Source organism: Oxyura jamaicensis, chromosome 8, assembly GCF_011077185.1.
Source record: "Oxyura jamaicensis isolate SHBP4307 breed ruddy duck chromosome 8, BPBGC_Ojam_1.0, whole genome shotgun sequence".
NCBI lineage: Eukaryota > Metazoa > Chordata > Aves > Anseriformes > Anatidae > Oxyura > Oxyura jamaicensis.
The window spans coordinates 8,996,081-9,010,796 of record NC_048900.1 but is presented as its reverse complement, the minus strand read 5'-3'; the positions used below and the strand labels follow the sequence as shown (position 1 = coordinate 9,010,796).

At 57.7% G+C, this 14,716-nt stretch overlaps 2 protein-coding genes across 13 annotated transcripts in view; one reads left to right on the top strand and one right to left on the bottom strand.

Moving 5' to 3' along the window:
• Positions 1-5,324: 5,324 nt before the first annotated feature.
• On the bottom strand, positions 5,325-12,907 carry SEC22B (SEC22 homolog B, vesicle trafficking protein). Its single transcript, XM_035333458.1, has 5 exons — positions 12,793-12,907; positions 12,531-12,640; positions 8,722-8,882; positions 7,576-7,722; positions 5,325-7,286 (listed from the first exon to the last, which is right to left on the bottom strand). The coding sequence occupies exons 1-5, from the start codon at positions 12,865-12,867 to the stop codon at positions 7,132-7,134; spliced, it is 648 nt and encodes a 215-aa protein (XP_035189349.1). The 5' UTR covers positions 12,868-12,907; the 3' UTR covers positions 5,325-7,131.
• Positions 12,908-13,152: 245 nt separating this feature from the next.
• PACS2 (phosphofurin acidic cluster sorting protein 2) overlaps positions 13,153-14,716 on the top strand; it is a 70,586-nt gene continuing 69,022 nt past the window's right edge. For 8 of the 12 annotated variants that reach the window (XM_035333741.1, XM_035333738.1, XM_035333740.1 and 5 more), the window contains exon 1: positions 13,155-13,339. In XM_035333741.1, the coding sequence (XP_035189632.1) occupies positions 13,212-13,339 (128 nt within the window). In that variant the 5' untranslated portion in view covers positions 13,155-13,211. Of the gene's footprint in view, positions 13,340-14,716 lie in introns of all 12 variants that reach the window. The other 4 variants (XR_004753003.1, XR_004753002.1, XM_035333734.1 and 1 more) reach the window with 2 other exon arrangements.

Here is a 14,716-nt window from a genome sequence, read left to right as displayed (position 1 = left end):
CTCCTCGCAGACTGAGAGCTCTTTGTGTGATGTGCTGACACGGCATGCTGGCCTGCGTCTCCTGCGAAGGGAGGATTGTGCCGAGCTCAGGGGAGAGAGGGGGGGCAGTGAATAAAGCCCAGTGTTTTCCCCCTTTAATTCACTGGGGCTCTGCGGCTCCTCCCAGGCACAGAGCTGGACTGTTACCGCTGCGCCACCACCACGGAAGGAGCCCAGCGATTTTTTCTTCGGGCAGCCTGCACGAAACCTCTCCCACCGCCTCACGCAGCCGCCAGAGCCTGCCGTCGCTCGTGGACAGGCAGCAGCGCCTTGCAGCTGGGTGGCTGTGACCGCTGTCAGGCGCCGTCTGCGGCGGTGCTCCTGGCTCGTCTGGCTCCCCCGAGCACCTCACGGCCGGGCTGCAGGCCGGACCTGGAGCACGCCCAGCCGCAGATGCGAGTAACGGCAGGGGCAGCTTCGCCCCTGCGATCGCGCTCGGCTGCGTCCGCAGGGTGTGGGGTGGAAGACGGTGTCCGAAAGGAGAGGCCGGGTGTTTGAGACGAAGCTGGGGAGTACAAACGTTCTGCATGTAAAAGCATGGATGGTAGCAAGTAGCACTTGAGAGAAAATGGTCACTAAAGGAGTTGGGAGGAGAGGAAAGAAAGGCAGGAATGTAACCAGAACAGGGAGGGCTTGGATTTGCTCTCCCTAATGTAGCTAATTCGGGAGGAATTCTGGTATTTCACCGAAGGCTGCAATTTCCAGCTCCCCCCAGCACGGAGCATTACTCATTATCCCAGACCTTGAAACGGGCAGCGCTCCCTCATCTGCATTTGGCTTGGCCTGACGGCAAGCTGCTCCTCCGAGCTGGGCCAGCATCTGCAGCGCGCCGGCAGCGCTCCCGGGGGCTGACACGGCCAGGCGGGCAGACAGCTCCACCTGAAACACGTGGCCACGGAGGGAAACCACGCAGGTCAGGGAAAGCTTCACGTCGCTCCTGCCTGCCGCGGGACATGGCTGGTTTCTCCCACCTCTCCCAGGAGCCCCAGCCAAGTCCTGGAGCAGAACACAGAGGCAGAGCAGAGGGCACACAGGCAGGTGTCCAGCTGAGTGCCCACGGCAAAGCTCCTGAAGCAGTTCCTCGTCGCAGAGGGCAGTGGGTCTGCCTCATTAAGCAACAAGCTGTTTGCACAGGAGTTAAAAATATGTCTCAGCATTGCTTCATCTTACACGCCCCGTTACAGTCCCATTAAGAACACCGTATGCAAATAAAGGTTCATCACGCAGGGAAACCCACCAGCAGAAGTAACCTGCGCTCCGCCCGCGGGCTGCAGACACCCAGCCTCACCGGCATGCCATTTGGCTCCCAGTTTCCCACCTGGAGAACACCAGTAACACCTCACTGGGTGCTGGGGACGGGAGGAGGAGGGCAGGGTCCCCGCGGGTGGCGGGCAGCTCGGAAAGCTGCGACGAGGCGAGCGGTGCCAGCCGAGGGATTAGCAGAGCTGAACAGAGGCAGATCCGCAGTGTCTCTATTTAAACGGCAGTGGCAATTAGGGAAATCCTGGCACTTTGGCTGACAAAGGCAGGGAGATCAAGCCGTCAGCGAGCCCCAGCCTCTGCCTTTGCAGCTGGGTGTGTTGCAAGTCTCACTCCAAAATGATTCCTGCTGCCTGCCCCGTAGAGCAGCGGCGTGCTCGTTTTGGTACCAGCGTCTGCAAGCTGCTCCTCAGCTCAAGCGCTCCTCATGCTTCCTGTGCCACCGCTTCAAAGCCAGCCGCCTGCGCTGGCCATCGACGGGTGGTCACCCTGGGGTGAGGGTGCTGGGCTGCCACCAGGTGGGCTGCGGGGCAGGTCCCAGCTCAGCATGATCCCCAGCAGCTGACCTCTCCCCAAAACAGGGAGAATGTGTCCTGCCACAGCCCGGGCTTGCTGGCCTGGGGGCGAGGACGTCTGCTGGGGATGTGGTGCTGGGCATGGTGCAGCCTCCAGGGAGCTGCTGGCAGAGGAGGGCCCACAGCCCAGGGTCCCTGCACCTGCTGCAAGGCACCTCCTGCCCACCGAGACCAGCTGGCTCGTAACTCTGAAACTGGGGGCACGCTGCCGTGCGGAAACGTGTGCCAGCACTGTCATGCTCACCTCAGCTCTCTCCGCAGCGTGCAAAATCTATTTAAGCCCGAGGTGCTTTTTGGTTGTCTGCACGCTAAGTGAGAGGTGCTTTGCCTTTTCCCCGGTCTGTACCTTGTAGGGATCACTGGTTTCACCAGCTTTGCAGGAACTCATTGTCTCCTTCAGAATAAATTGCGTTTTCCTGCACTAACCTTTCTGTGACATTGTTGGTGGTTCAGGCATTCAAACCTCAGCTCAGCACACACCCAAATGCCTGCCTTAAATCCCAGCACTTTATGCGCCCATATAAAAGTTCCCTTATTTTTACCTGCCCCTCTTTTGGGGGTCTTGAATTATACAGCCAAGCTTCCTCTTTTGCAACCAGACCTGGAACCCCGTTAAAATGAAAGCTGGGTTCTTGCTCAGTTACAAGACGTCAGCAACCAAGAGGCTTAAGAAAAACAGGAGGGAGAGAGCTTCCAACAAAATCCTGGGGGCTGGCAGCCTAGCCCTCGCACCGCAAATAGCTTGTCTTTGGCTCATCTGCTAACTGTTAAACCTCACATGACTTGGCTTTGGCGCTGATTATCTTACCTGCTAGGATTAAAAAGAAAAAAAGGAGAGAAAATTCCTGCGTGCAGCGGGCGGAGGGAGCCCCGCGCCCCGCAGGAATGCGCCGCGCGCCCCGAGCTGTTTGTGCCGCAGTTCAGTTAATCGCGTGGGGAATTTTGGCCGTCTGGCTCCCGGGCAGCGGCACTCGCTCCAGGAGCCCCGGGAATATTTATAACCAGCATGCCGGTGGGATCCTGTCCCAGCGGAGCTCTGCTGGTGCTGCTTTTACCAAAGTTGGTGACGTACGGGGTGGCTGCTAAACCCCTGGGACCTCCTCGTCCCCGGGCATGTGACGGAGTAAGAATTCACTTATTCGTGGTTACCACGAGCAGCCAGGGCTGTAATCGCAGGGGGCAGCACCCAGCACAGCCAGCCCCTTCCCAAACAGCCCCTAACGCAGCCGAAGGCCGTGGGGACAGGGCGCCAGTGGGTGTTTGTCCCTCGGCTCTGGGAGCCACACGCTCCCCAAGCTCCCTCGGGCTCCGCTGCCCAGCAGCAGGGACAAGCACAGGTCCCGCAGCAGAGGTCCCGGGGTCACCGAGTGAGCACATTTAGTTCTGCTCTTTTATGCAAATCCTGTGTCTGCTTCCATTTTCGGGGACCTGGGTGGTAGGTGGCGGGGAGGGCACGCTTTCAGCTCCGGGCCACGCTGGGGAGTCCCAGTCCCTGCGAGCATGGCTGGCGCACCAGGAGATGCAGCGTGCTGGGGCGGCGGGCAGCCCCCGGGGGGGTCTCCGGTGGGAGGCAGCGCTAGCAGCTAGCAGCAGCTCGACGTGGAGAAGGGGGGGAAAAGAAAAAAGAAATGACACAGGAAATGGGTTTATCATCTCTGAGCAGAGCGCCAGGGCTCAGCCGCAAGGGGTTTTACAAGCCATGATTCAAAATCACGCTGGGCTTCTCCCGGCAGCCGTCAGGGCAGAGAAACCCCCGTGGCGTGGGTCCCGGCGCCCTTCTCTGAGCCACGGCTCTGCAGATGCTGGGAGCTCCCCAGGACCCCTCCGACTTCTAATTTATCCCCTCCAGTGGCTTTGCTTGCTCATGCATGGCCACAGCTGGGGGCAGCCGCTGTAGGGCTTGGTGCTGCGTGCACGGCAAACCCCGGGGTACCCCACATCCCACAGGGGCACCCCACATCCCACAGGGGCACCCCACATCTCACAGGGGCACCCCACGTCCCAGTGGGGACCCCAACAGCACCTGAGCTGGGGAAAAAGTGGGGACAGGCTGGGGATGGGCGGTGGCACAGCTGCCCCAGATGGGTGAGGAGCTGGGGAGACGCGTGGGCAGCTCTCAAAGGCTGTCAGGGAAGCGTGGGCAGAGCACCACAGGGGACAGAGCCCACCTCTCCCCCGTGCTGGCTGCGGGGTCTTGGGAGCTGCTGGACCCCCGGGGACCCCCAGAGGGCTCAGGTTTGGGGGTAGCCCATGTCCTGCCCTGGGTTTGCTCAGGGTCGGGGTCCAGCCCAGCCGTGTCACCCTGGATGGAGAGGACGGGGCATTTTGGGGGGGTGATGGGGTGGTTTTGGGGGCACGCCAACCCAGGGAAGGTTGCTCTCAGCAGGCAGCTGCCCTTGGCCGGCCTCCAAGCCCGGCTGCGGCAGCACAGCGCCCTGCCATCGCCAGAGCCTTCATTTTCGGGCAGCAGAAAATAGACATCCTTCCTTTCTAAAGGTCACTTTGGCAGCAGAGCAAACAGTGAGGGGAGGGAGGGGAAGGCACCTTCCCGAGCCCACCAGCCCCACTCTGCGGGGCATCCCTCGCTGGCCCCACGGAGACAGAGCCCAGGGTGCCAATGGGCCCCTCAGCAATCCCCAAAGAAGGGAGGGCAAGGACTAGGTGCTGCGAGGGCCGGACCCAAGCCCTGGGTGCCACCAGGACGTTCAGTCACGGCAAAGCAGCTGCCAGAAACCATCTGAGGCCAAACACCCGATGACCCCGGAAAGATGCCAAATGTGTTTTGTTTTTTTTCTTTTTTCTCAGAACCTGTCTGAAAAAGGGTTTTGCAAGTGCAAGGATCGGGTTCAAAGCAGGGGAAGCAGCTGGTGCCCAAATAAACACAGAAACCAAAACCCTGCAGCACCCAAACCGCTGCTTTCTGGGAGCGGCGATGCTGAAGATGCTCCGCGGCCTGTGCCAGACGCAGCTGGTTTGTACGTGACAGCCACAGGGGCACAGGAGGAGGCAGGGGACAGGATTTGCAGGGCTAATGGGTGCCCAAGCACTAACTGCTGTCCCCACACGGGTCTCAGTCCTTCCCTGCCACACACCATGGCCTTCGCACTCCTGGAAGCAGTAAGTCAACCCCAGAACGGATTTTTTGGAGAAATCACTGGGGCCCAGCAATGCTGCGGGCCCCCGGGGAAGGCCGGGGCAGCGCAACAAGTTGGGGCACCCTCAGGAAGGATGCCAGCAGCGGCAGGGCTCCGCACCGCGCGGCAGCTCCGTGCAGGCACTGCCATCTGCAGGCTGCAGCTGCGGCCCTGCGCTGGCACTGACTGCTCAGGCTGCAGTGCACACGGGAGGGGAGCTGCGGGTTAACTACGGGGTCATCTTCACCCCCTTACGCCCCTGGAAGGAAGGGGAGCATCCTCCGGGATCATGGAAACACGAGACACGCTGCCGAGGGACTTTTCAGAAGCGTTTATTCCACGGCTGACAGTGGGGCTGCAGCGGGCAACTGCTGGCGGAGCTGCTGGTCACACCGCAGGAGCGTCACCCCCCGAGTGACAACGATCCAGGTACGGCCGGTGGCTGCCCACCTCCCGGCACCTCCACACAGACCGACACCACTGGGACAGCCACCCGGAAGGGACACCACGTGTAAGGATAAAAACGGTAATAATAAAGCAATCTACAACGTAAGACTTGGCATCATGCAGAAAACAGCTGATTTTAGCCTACGGGGCAGATCAGAGTTGCCAGGGGGACTGAAGGACGAGCGCTAACTGCTTCCCTGCCCATCCCACACGGTGCCAGGCTGGACAGTGCTCCCAGATCCCTACCAAGGGCAGGAAACGCTTCCAGGTCACAGTTTATACACCCAGAACTACACCAGAGTGTGCTTTTAAAAGGTGCCGGGGAACCCTGAACCTCTCTTGTGACAGTGCCTGCTTCTTACCACGTCAGAGACACTTGAGTGCAGAAAAGTGTGGAAAGGCCCGTAGGGTTTTGCTGTTTTTTAGTTCAAAGGAAAAAAAAGGCTGACAGATAAAACTGTACTCCTAGCACATGTGGACCAGCATCAAAAAATAATCACATTACACTGGAACTATATAGATTGGCCCATGAGAAAGTAGAGGTTATAAACTATTGCCCCACAATGATTTTTTCTTCACCTATAGTTTCAACTTCCCAAGTGAGGTAGGGAGAGGGTGACCAGAGGAAAAAAAGGTGGCATTTCCAAAGGATTCCACTGTTTTAAAGTTATCCTTTTGAATCCTTCATGTAAAGTTCAAGTCTTCTTTAAGGAAACACTGCCTTTTCTTCACAACATTCAGGGTTTTGCTTTTTTGGTTGCTTTGGGTGGAAGAGGGAGAAAGGAAACAAGCATTCCGGAGACGAAATGCTGGCAGGTTTGACACATTTTGGAAGGAAAGCGTAGTAAAGAGGAAGGAAGCAATGTAGTGAATCTGCAGATAGAAGGGAAAAAAACAGACAATGCTGACATAGTTTGCACTGTGCCCGCTTCAACAGCACTTGAGCTACACACCCTGTTTTTAATCACATGGAAACATACCGTTGTACACAGCTGCCAGGAGAGGGAAAGTGGACACTTACAAACCTGGAGTCTAATTTTGTAGGAATCGGTAATATTTCATTGCCTCTCCTAGTACTAGACAATGTATTTAAGGCATTATTTACCATCCAATTGTTCCTAAAGCAATTGAAAGTACATCAGAGACAGAAAACAACAGCTAGCTTGACAGAGGTGAAAGCTACTGTAATATGTACAAAGCAGTATTTGCCTTCAAACAGGGGAGTCGTCTTAAAAAAAGAAAAAAACAACCCCAAAAAAACACAGACCCAGATTCTAAAAAAGCAACCATTGCCAACACAAGGAATGTTCATTAGAGTCCAGTTCCCACTAGAGCTACTCAAGAGGAGGACGTCAAAGGTGATTATGCTAAACTGCACCGATTGACTGCTCCCAGAGCTCACCCCTCAGAGGGGTGCAGAACCTCGGGAGGTCAACCGCGACAGCACCCCAGTGCAAATTGCCTCAGAGGAAAAGCCTGTAGACAACAAGCCTTTACACCTACGGTTTAGGGTTCGCTAAGAAGTGTGGTACTCAGGTGCCACCTAACATTTTCAGGACACTCGCATAAAGGTGATGGTCCTGCGTGGATTCTAATGCACATCCCCCGTGACCGGTGTCCCGCACACACACCCATCTGCCGGGCCACCGGCTTTCCCTCTTCGTGTCAAAAGGAAGTCACAGCCACCAGAATCTCACATAGACGATCAGCATGATAAAAAACACAGCCACGGCCGCAAGTTTGGCGTAGGTGGAACGCATGTTCAGGTACTTCGCATCCTGGCGGTACTTCTTGGACAAGCTGGACAGGTTGTTGGCCTTGGAATCAAGAGCTGTCGGAAAGGGCAGAGAAATTAACGCAGATTAACCCAGCCAGATGATCCCCAAACGTTGGGGTAACTGACCAAGTGCCTCTGGAGCAGCTGAGACATCACACGGCAGCATGCTTTGTGCCTGTCTGCAGTGCTCTGGTGTTTGTCCTGAGAGCCACCGAGGTGGGGAGAACCCAGAGCCCGTTGCTCTTCCCAGGAACTAGGAAACCTTTCCCGCTGGTATGCTCTCCCCACCCAGCTGGCCACGTGGACAAGGAACCGTTCACCAAACAGCAGCCACTGACTGTACCTGAAAGTGCCTCTCCTCGCTGTAAGACTTCCTCAATGTTGGCCACCATAATCCTCTGCACGTCCTGCAGCTCTGTGTTGATGGAGCCCAGGTTCCTCCTCGCCCGGCTGTCGATGTAGAGTTTCTTGGTTTTCTGGATGTAGGTGTCTGGAACAAGAGAGGGCTGTCAGAGGGAAGCTCTTGTCTCCCCACAGCACTTGCTCTGCCAGGCAAAAGGAACTGGACTGTCTCTTCTTCAGCCTACATCTTCAACCGAAGGAGCCACCGCGACTTCCAGTCAATGGTCTGATAGATCAGGGGCGTTCTGTAAAAAACCCCCAGGGCTTCTGGTGAATTGTGTTCATAGAAACACACCCTCAAATAGAGACAAAAGGGCACAGGGGGTGGAACCATTCAACCCCAGGTTCACACACCTTTCGCTGTAAAATAAATGACTGCAAGTAATGGAACATGGTGTAAGGCTTGCTTCTCCCCTCCCACCTCAAAATGCAGTCACCTGACTAGAAAAGAATAAAACGTTAACAATTGATTCCAAGCCTCACACTGTCTGCAGGGAGAGGCTCTGGACATGGATTAGAAGCTTTGGGCTCCTTAGCCTTCTCCTCCAGGTCAGCACAGAACGACACAAAGGCTCAACCTAAAAGCAAGGCAGGAGGGCTGAGAGATCGTGCTGCCTCCAGGAGAACAACGTTCTTCCAGCCTCTGTCCACAGCCCTGTTTCTGTGGGCACACCAGAGGAGAGCACCACCACCACCACCACCAAACCTCAATGCAGTCATCGGAGTTCTCCCTCCCTTCCCAGCACACCAGTGGATACGGGTTTTCCTCGCACTTTCCTCCCACTCCCTCTCATCCGGGGCGCTGTACCAAGAAGCCTTTCTGCACGTTATTAGCTCCACACCATCTCCTTGAGATGCAACGTGGAGAAAACGCTCCCGGAACACAGAGCAGCCCAGCTGCCAAAGGAGTGGGAGCACTGCGCAGACAGCCAACAGACTGCTTGCAAACATTCACTGGAGGAGAGCCAAAAGACTCACAGAAATCAGAATCAAAGGGCATTTACCATTCTCCTACTATTTCTCTGTTCACAAGCATTCCTCACTCAAAACACCCATTTCTCTAGCACCAAAAAGAGAGGAACCTCACCAAACTCGATGAAGGAATAGGGCCTGGAGACCGTCGGCACCTTCTTGCCGTGCTGCTCATCAAACTCCGAATGCAAGTCTTCCAGGTAGGCAAAGGCCAGCTTCTTCGGGAAGGCAGACTCGCACAGGACCAGGTAACAAACCCCTTTCTCGATGATGTAGCTAGAACAGCAGACAGAATTAAGCGAGCAGTTTTGGATCCATCCTCTCCAGCACCCCTTTTCCTACCTTGCACCCGGACACGTCAGCCTTGGGTGTAAACCCTCCTCCAAAGTAATGGCTATTTTGTCCTTCACCTAAAATAAATTTCTTTGCAGTCTTAGAGCCCGTACCAGCTCTGACAGACCCTACGCTTTGACTCTACTGGGACAAGAGGTGGCCTGTGAGTATCATCAGAACCAAATACCCGTAACAAGAGTAATAACTTCAGGACGAAAAGGGAGGATGCTTCCGCAGTCGGACGGGGAGCACAGGAGAGTTTGCCAGCAGAGTAGAGGGGACGGTAGCCAAGCACAGCTCTAGAACAGCATGGCACAGCCAAGTACCGGAGGCCCACAAACAGAAAGCCCTGCTGTGAGGTTCAGGCATGCACAGGAACTTGGTCTCAGCCCTCTGACAGGGCGCCCAGGGGCTGCCAGCTCCCACCTTCCCTTTTGGAGAGCTGGGTGCCCCCTTCTTCCCCGGCACTCAGCTGTCAGTGGGGCGTGCTGTCCACGTGCGCCTCAAAGGCAGCTGAATAAAATACTGGCACTAGATGGGCTCTGGTGGCCTCCCCAGCACACGTGCAAAGGCTAAGCATGAGTGTGCTACCAGGGCTTGGGCTTCAGTGTCTCCGTGAGCACAAAGAACGGGCAGGGGTGTTTCCTTCGGAGTCAGCTAAAAACCCTACTGAAGTAAGGGGTAAGATGGAATCGGCCTCAAGATTACTGATGTCATTTGGGTTTCACTGCAATCGTCTGCTGCTGCACGATCCTTACTCCACTTTCCTCCTCAGCTGGCCAATACAAAAACAGAGGCAGCACCACTTCTACCAAAGCCAAGGCAGTGGAGCTGGCAGACAGCCCCTGGATACGCTCTGAAAATTTTAGCTGTTTTATTCAAGCTGGAATTTGAATGTCACCTGGATGTTACCTTCCTCTGACTTTCTGTACAAGGCCGTTACGTAGCAGTCTGGTTAGCACAGAGCTAAATGGCATATTAGAGAATTAACCTACTCGTAAGGGCGCTGTCATTAAATAAGTAGCTTATTGTATTAATAGTTGCATCAGGCTTATAAAACAACTTGGTCCCTGCTGTGCTTCCACACACTCCAGAAGGCCCAAATCCTCCAAATGCACCTTACTCAAGTTGTTTCTGGCTCCGAGGATCCATGCCTGCTGCCGCTACACTCTTACAAGTTCATCCCCACAAGCCCACGTTTGTGTGTCCCTCAGCTTGGGCAGCACCAGGCCCGTGGGACTGACCCTACGGCACGTCCTGCCCCTGCGCTTCCTCACCCTCCGAGACCCGCTTGGAGCTCAGAGATGCTCCAAATTTTACTCAGAGCTTGCTTTAGCCACTGTCACGACAACAGCCTTTGAAAAGCCTTTTCCCCGATGTGATACCTTGGATCTGAAGTCCATCTGCCAGCAGCAGGGCAAGCAGGCACACCTCATTCTGCCCTGGAGGCGGGCAGTCTTGCCAGGCTCAGTCCCCGAGCAGAACAGCGCTCCTGCACAGCCAGACCTCTCTGAATTTTACACCTGCTGAGTTTCAGACGCCACCGGAGTGCACGGTCTGCAGGGGCAAACGTTTGCAGCCTGCCAGTTCTAACTTCTGTGCCTGAGCACGGCTAGCAGGTTCCTGTGCTCATTTTGGATGATTTTGATAGAGAAGCTTTATCCTCCTATCTGGTATCAGTGACAACGACCAAGGGTTGCTTTCAGCATGACAGGTAGGAGCCTTAGGCCGTTAATGAGCCAAAGGTCACGTCCCGACCCGCAGCACGGCGGCTACGTGGGCGTTTCTGCACCTGCACGGCTGTGCGCAGCAGGAGCTGCAGCTGGAAGGGTGACACAGCTCTCGGAGCTGAAGCCTACACCGTACGTTTACGGCCATCACTTCAGCAGTCGCGTGAGCTTTACGCTTCACCACGACCAGGCTCTCCGAGGTGATCAAGCTAAAAACGTCCACCGCCACCTCAGCAAGCTCAGCAGCGCGCTCAGCCACGCTCCTCTCGCACCACAAACCGCCCAGCCCTGGCTTATGCTGCCCTCAGCAGTCGGAGCTCTGATCTGGCGGAACACAAGACGTGCTGCGTTCACTGAAAGCACGGCCATCAGCATTGTTTCAGACTAAATCTCAAACTGCCCCGTTTCTTCCCTTTCCTGTACCGCTATCACAGGAGATTTGCTGACCTGATAGCGTTCTCCGCACTGCCTTCACGTCCCATCTCAAAAGAAGTAATATTTTGTGCCACAGGAACACTTAGAAACATTTTTAATTCTAGCAAGTTTCAACTTCCATGAAGAAGACGCAGAGCAGCACTCCCCAGTTCACTCTGAGAACACCACCCAAACCCTACAGGAGATCAGAGCAGGCAGACAACCCGAATCAGTGCCACCTCTGACCACTACAGCTCCTTATCTGCGCCAAGCAGAGCCAAGGGAAAAACCAAACCAAACAATCTCGCAGCAGTCGTTGTACGTTAGCCAACCACAAGAGAAGTTGCCCCGGGGGCCGCATGGCTTTTGCTGAAGACAGCTCTCCCCAAAATCTCCCGATCTGTCTTCTCACGCTGCCAAATCCCTGAACACTTCAGAAAAGGGTTGGGCAGAAGCACTAACTCGGGCAGGAGCACAGAACTAAAGCCAGATGTCTCAGATTCAGAAGCCACTTCCCATCTACCCAGCCACCAGGGTCTGGGGACCGAGAAAACCCCACTGCCAGAGCTGCACAGCTCTGCCTTGGCGACCCCACGTGGCACCCAGCCTCACTGGGGCTTACTTCTCTAATGAACGTAACTCTGATGCTTGACAAGACTTTGGATTTGATTGAATTCTTCCACAATTATTCTACTAGCTAATTACAGGTCACGTAGAGAAGCATTTCCTCTTCTCAAACATGAGCCTGCTCTCCTGCCTTTCATGGGCTGTGAGTTCTTCCTCCTACCCTCCTTCCCAGTCCCATTGCTATTAGCTGGGGACCAAGGGTGCCCAACCCACGGTCTCTGTCAGCTTTCCTTCTTTTATATTCGAGTTACCTCAGTACCGCGCTACTGCAGAAAGCCAGAAGAGCTTTTAAGCTGGAAGTTTCCAAAAAGTTAAGGAGATCAATTAAATGCAACACATCTGGCAAATCTACCAGGTGTGAAAAGCATGTTTGGCAAATATACTGGAGAAATAAATGAGAGATGCCCCGTGTGCCTTGACCCAGGAAGCGGACGCGGTACGAGGTACGCTCTTACAGAGAGGGGTCCTGTGCAGGAGGGGTTCACAGCAGCACTGCCAGCCTGCTTTTACCAAAGACTTATGGAAAGAGAGGAAAAGGGGAAGGCGCGGAGTATCTTTCTAAGAAGAAAAGACACAGAAAGCAGAAGAAACAATGAAGGTAGGAAGGGCAGAAGGTAGAGAGAACCCAATGAGGGCGGACAAGGCGCAAGCTAACAAAGAAAGCATACGTGGAGGAGAACATACACTGCGCTCAGCAAAGGCAGAGCTAAGAAACGGGCTGAAAACCAAGCACCGAGAAGCAACAGCTGGCGGGGCCCCTTGGCGCAGCCCCCAGCGGGCCAGCAGGGCTGCCAGCCGCACACCGACCCCCGGTACTCACTGGAAGGCCATGGCTCCCGCCTCCAGCGTGCACCGGGTGGGGGACTGCTCGTTCAGCCTGCGGAACAGCTGCTTCGCCTGGCTCTGGTACTGCTGCAGATCGCGGCCGGACTGCGGAGGGAGGGAGCACAGGCTGAGGGCCGCGGCCGGGGGGCGCCTCCCGGGCCCGCCCCCCCCCGCGGGCAGCGCCGCCCGCCCGGCCCCGGGACCCCGCCGAGGCCTGAGGGGAGGCGCCAAGCCCCGGCCCCGCAGCTGAGCCCCACCTGCTCGTCCTCCTGCATGGAGGCGGCCAGCGGCAGCCCGTCCGCCACGCGGGCGATCATGGTGAGCAGCACCATCCTCGCAGCCCCCCACCGCCGCCGCCTCCTCCGCCGACACTGAGCTGGCCGGAAACCGCCGCGCCGACTTCCGCTCTAGCTGTGAGGCGACTTCCGGGCCCTGCGCAGCCGCCGCCGCCACTTCCGGAAACCGCCCCGGTGCTGCGGCGGCGGATGGGGGGCGTGGCCTCACCGGCGTGGGCGTGGCTTTAGCAGCAGAGAAGCCACGCCCCATCCCGCCCCACCCTAACCACGCCCAGCGGCGGCGAAGCCCCGCCCACCCGCCGTGTGGCCCCTCCCCTCCCACGTGACCCGCGGGCGGCGCGGGGCGGGGCGGGCGGCGCGGTGCCGGTGTGCGCGCGGCCATGGCGGCGGCGGCGGAGCGGGGCCGCCTCAGCTTCCCGGGGGGCGCCGGGGCCCTGGGGCGCCCCGTGCCCATGAACCTGTTCGCCACCTGGGAGATCGACGGCTCCAGCCCCAGCTGCGTCCCCAGGTAACGGCGGCGGCGGCGCCCAGCCCGCCGGTACCGCCCTCCCGGCCCCGCTTCCCGGCGGTTCGAGCCCCCGGCGCCCCGGTTTTGGGCTCCCCGGCGCCGCGGCGCTGCCCCCGTCTCCCCCCCGCTTTGGGGGCACCGGGACCGGCCCCATCCCCTTCCCCTCCCCGTTACCGGTGGCACCCGCCTCGCTCTCTGAGCGCCGGTTCCGGCCGTTCCCGGCGCTCCCTTTTTATTTGCCGTTATTTTCTCCCCGGTAAGTGAGCGACAGGGGACCGGAGCCGCCGGGAGCCCAGGGCTGGGCGAGCCCTCCGGCCGCCCCAGTCCCGCTCTGTGCTGCGCCGCCCGCAGCCGGCGGCCGCGCTCCTCGGTCGGTGCCGGGGGCTGCGCCCTGCCCCCCGGCTGGAGCGGTGTTTGGGGGAAAAAACCCCAAATCCTGCCTTGTGGGGGGACCGTGGCTCCTGGCCGAGCCCCGCGGCTGCAGGCGGGTTGGGTTTGTAACCGCGTCCTACAGCTGCAGGTGATCCCGGTTCGTATCCGTGTCCTGCAGCTGGGGGCGGTTCGGGGCTGTACCCGAGCCCTGCGTTTGCCGGGGATCCCATTTACGACCTGAGCCCGGCGTTGGCAGGTGCCTTTGCTCTATAGCCGAGTGCTGCAGCTGCAGCTGAGCCCGTTTGTAACCTAAATCCTGCCCTTGCAGGTGATCGTGCCGTATAACCCAGCCCTGCGCTTGCAGGCGATCCCGGCTCATAACCGGGTATTTGCAGGCGATCCCGGTTTACAACCAAGCATTTCCAGGCGATCCCGGTTTATAACCCAAACCCCACGTTTCCAGATCTCTACCACCCTTTCTGTGCCGCCGGCACCTCGCGGTGTCCGTCGGGCAGCAACTCTCCCCCCTCAGCCTCCCTTCCCTGCGCAGGGGGGTCTCGGAGGGGGCTGGCACCGAGGGGACGCGAGTCCCCCGCGTGCCCCTATGGAAAGAGGGGGGAGCAGCTGGGGAGCTTTTGGTTCTGGTGCCAGGTTCCAGCACGAATTCGTGTCATCCCTGGCGGCGTGCAGAGGACGCAGAGCTCCTGTGATAATGCCGCTTTGAAACCCTTCTCGCCCGCGGTACCCGGAGGAGGTGGCGGGGTTTCCATGTCCCCCGGCCTCGTAGCTGCGGTCACTGCAATGAAATAAAAGCCCACCGACGGGCGTCCGTCACTGTCAAGGACTTCCAGTGCTGCGTTGCCATTTATGCTGATACTTGCAGATATGAAAACTAGCTCCCGACCTAGCGTGCTTGTCTGCAGCTCCGGGGATGACCACAAAACGCAGCGTAAGGACACGGCCGGGCACCAGGGCTGCACCCTCGGGGGGCTCCGGGGCCGGGTG

Bases quoted from the DNA above. Each gene is read 5' to 3' on its own strand.
- SEC22B (XM_035333458.1), bottom strand. From the start codon at position 12,867: ATGGTGCTGCTCACCATGATCGCCCGCGTGGCGGACGGGCTGCCGCTG. The intron at 12,641-12,792 runs GTGGGGCTCAGC...CTCCCTCCGCAG, and splicing joins CCATGCAGGAGGACGAGCAG to TCCGGCCGCGATCTGCAGCA. The intron at 7,287-7,575 runs GTACAGTCAGTG...CCTTTCCGACAG, and splicing joins GCGAGGAGAGGCACTTTCAG to CTCTTGATTCCAAGGCCAAC.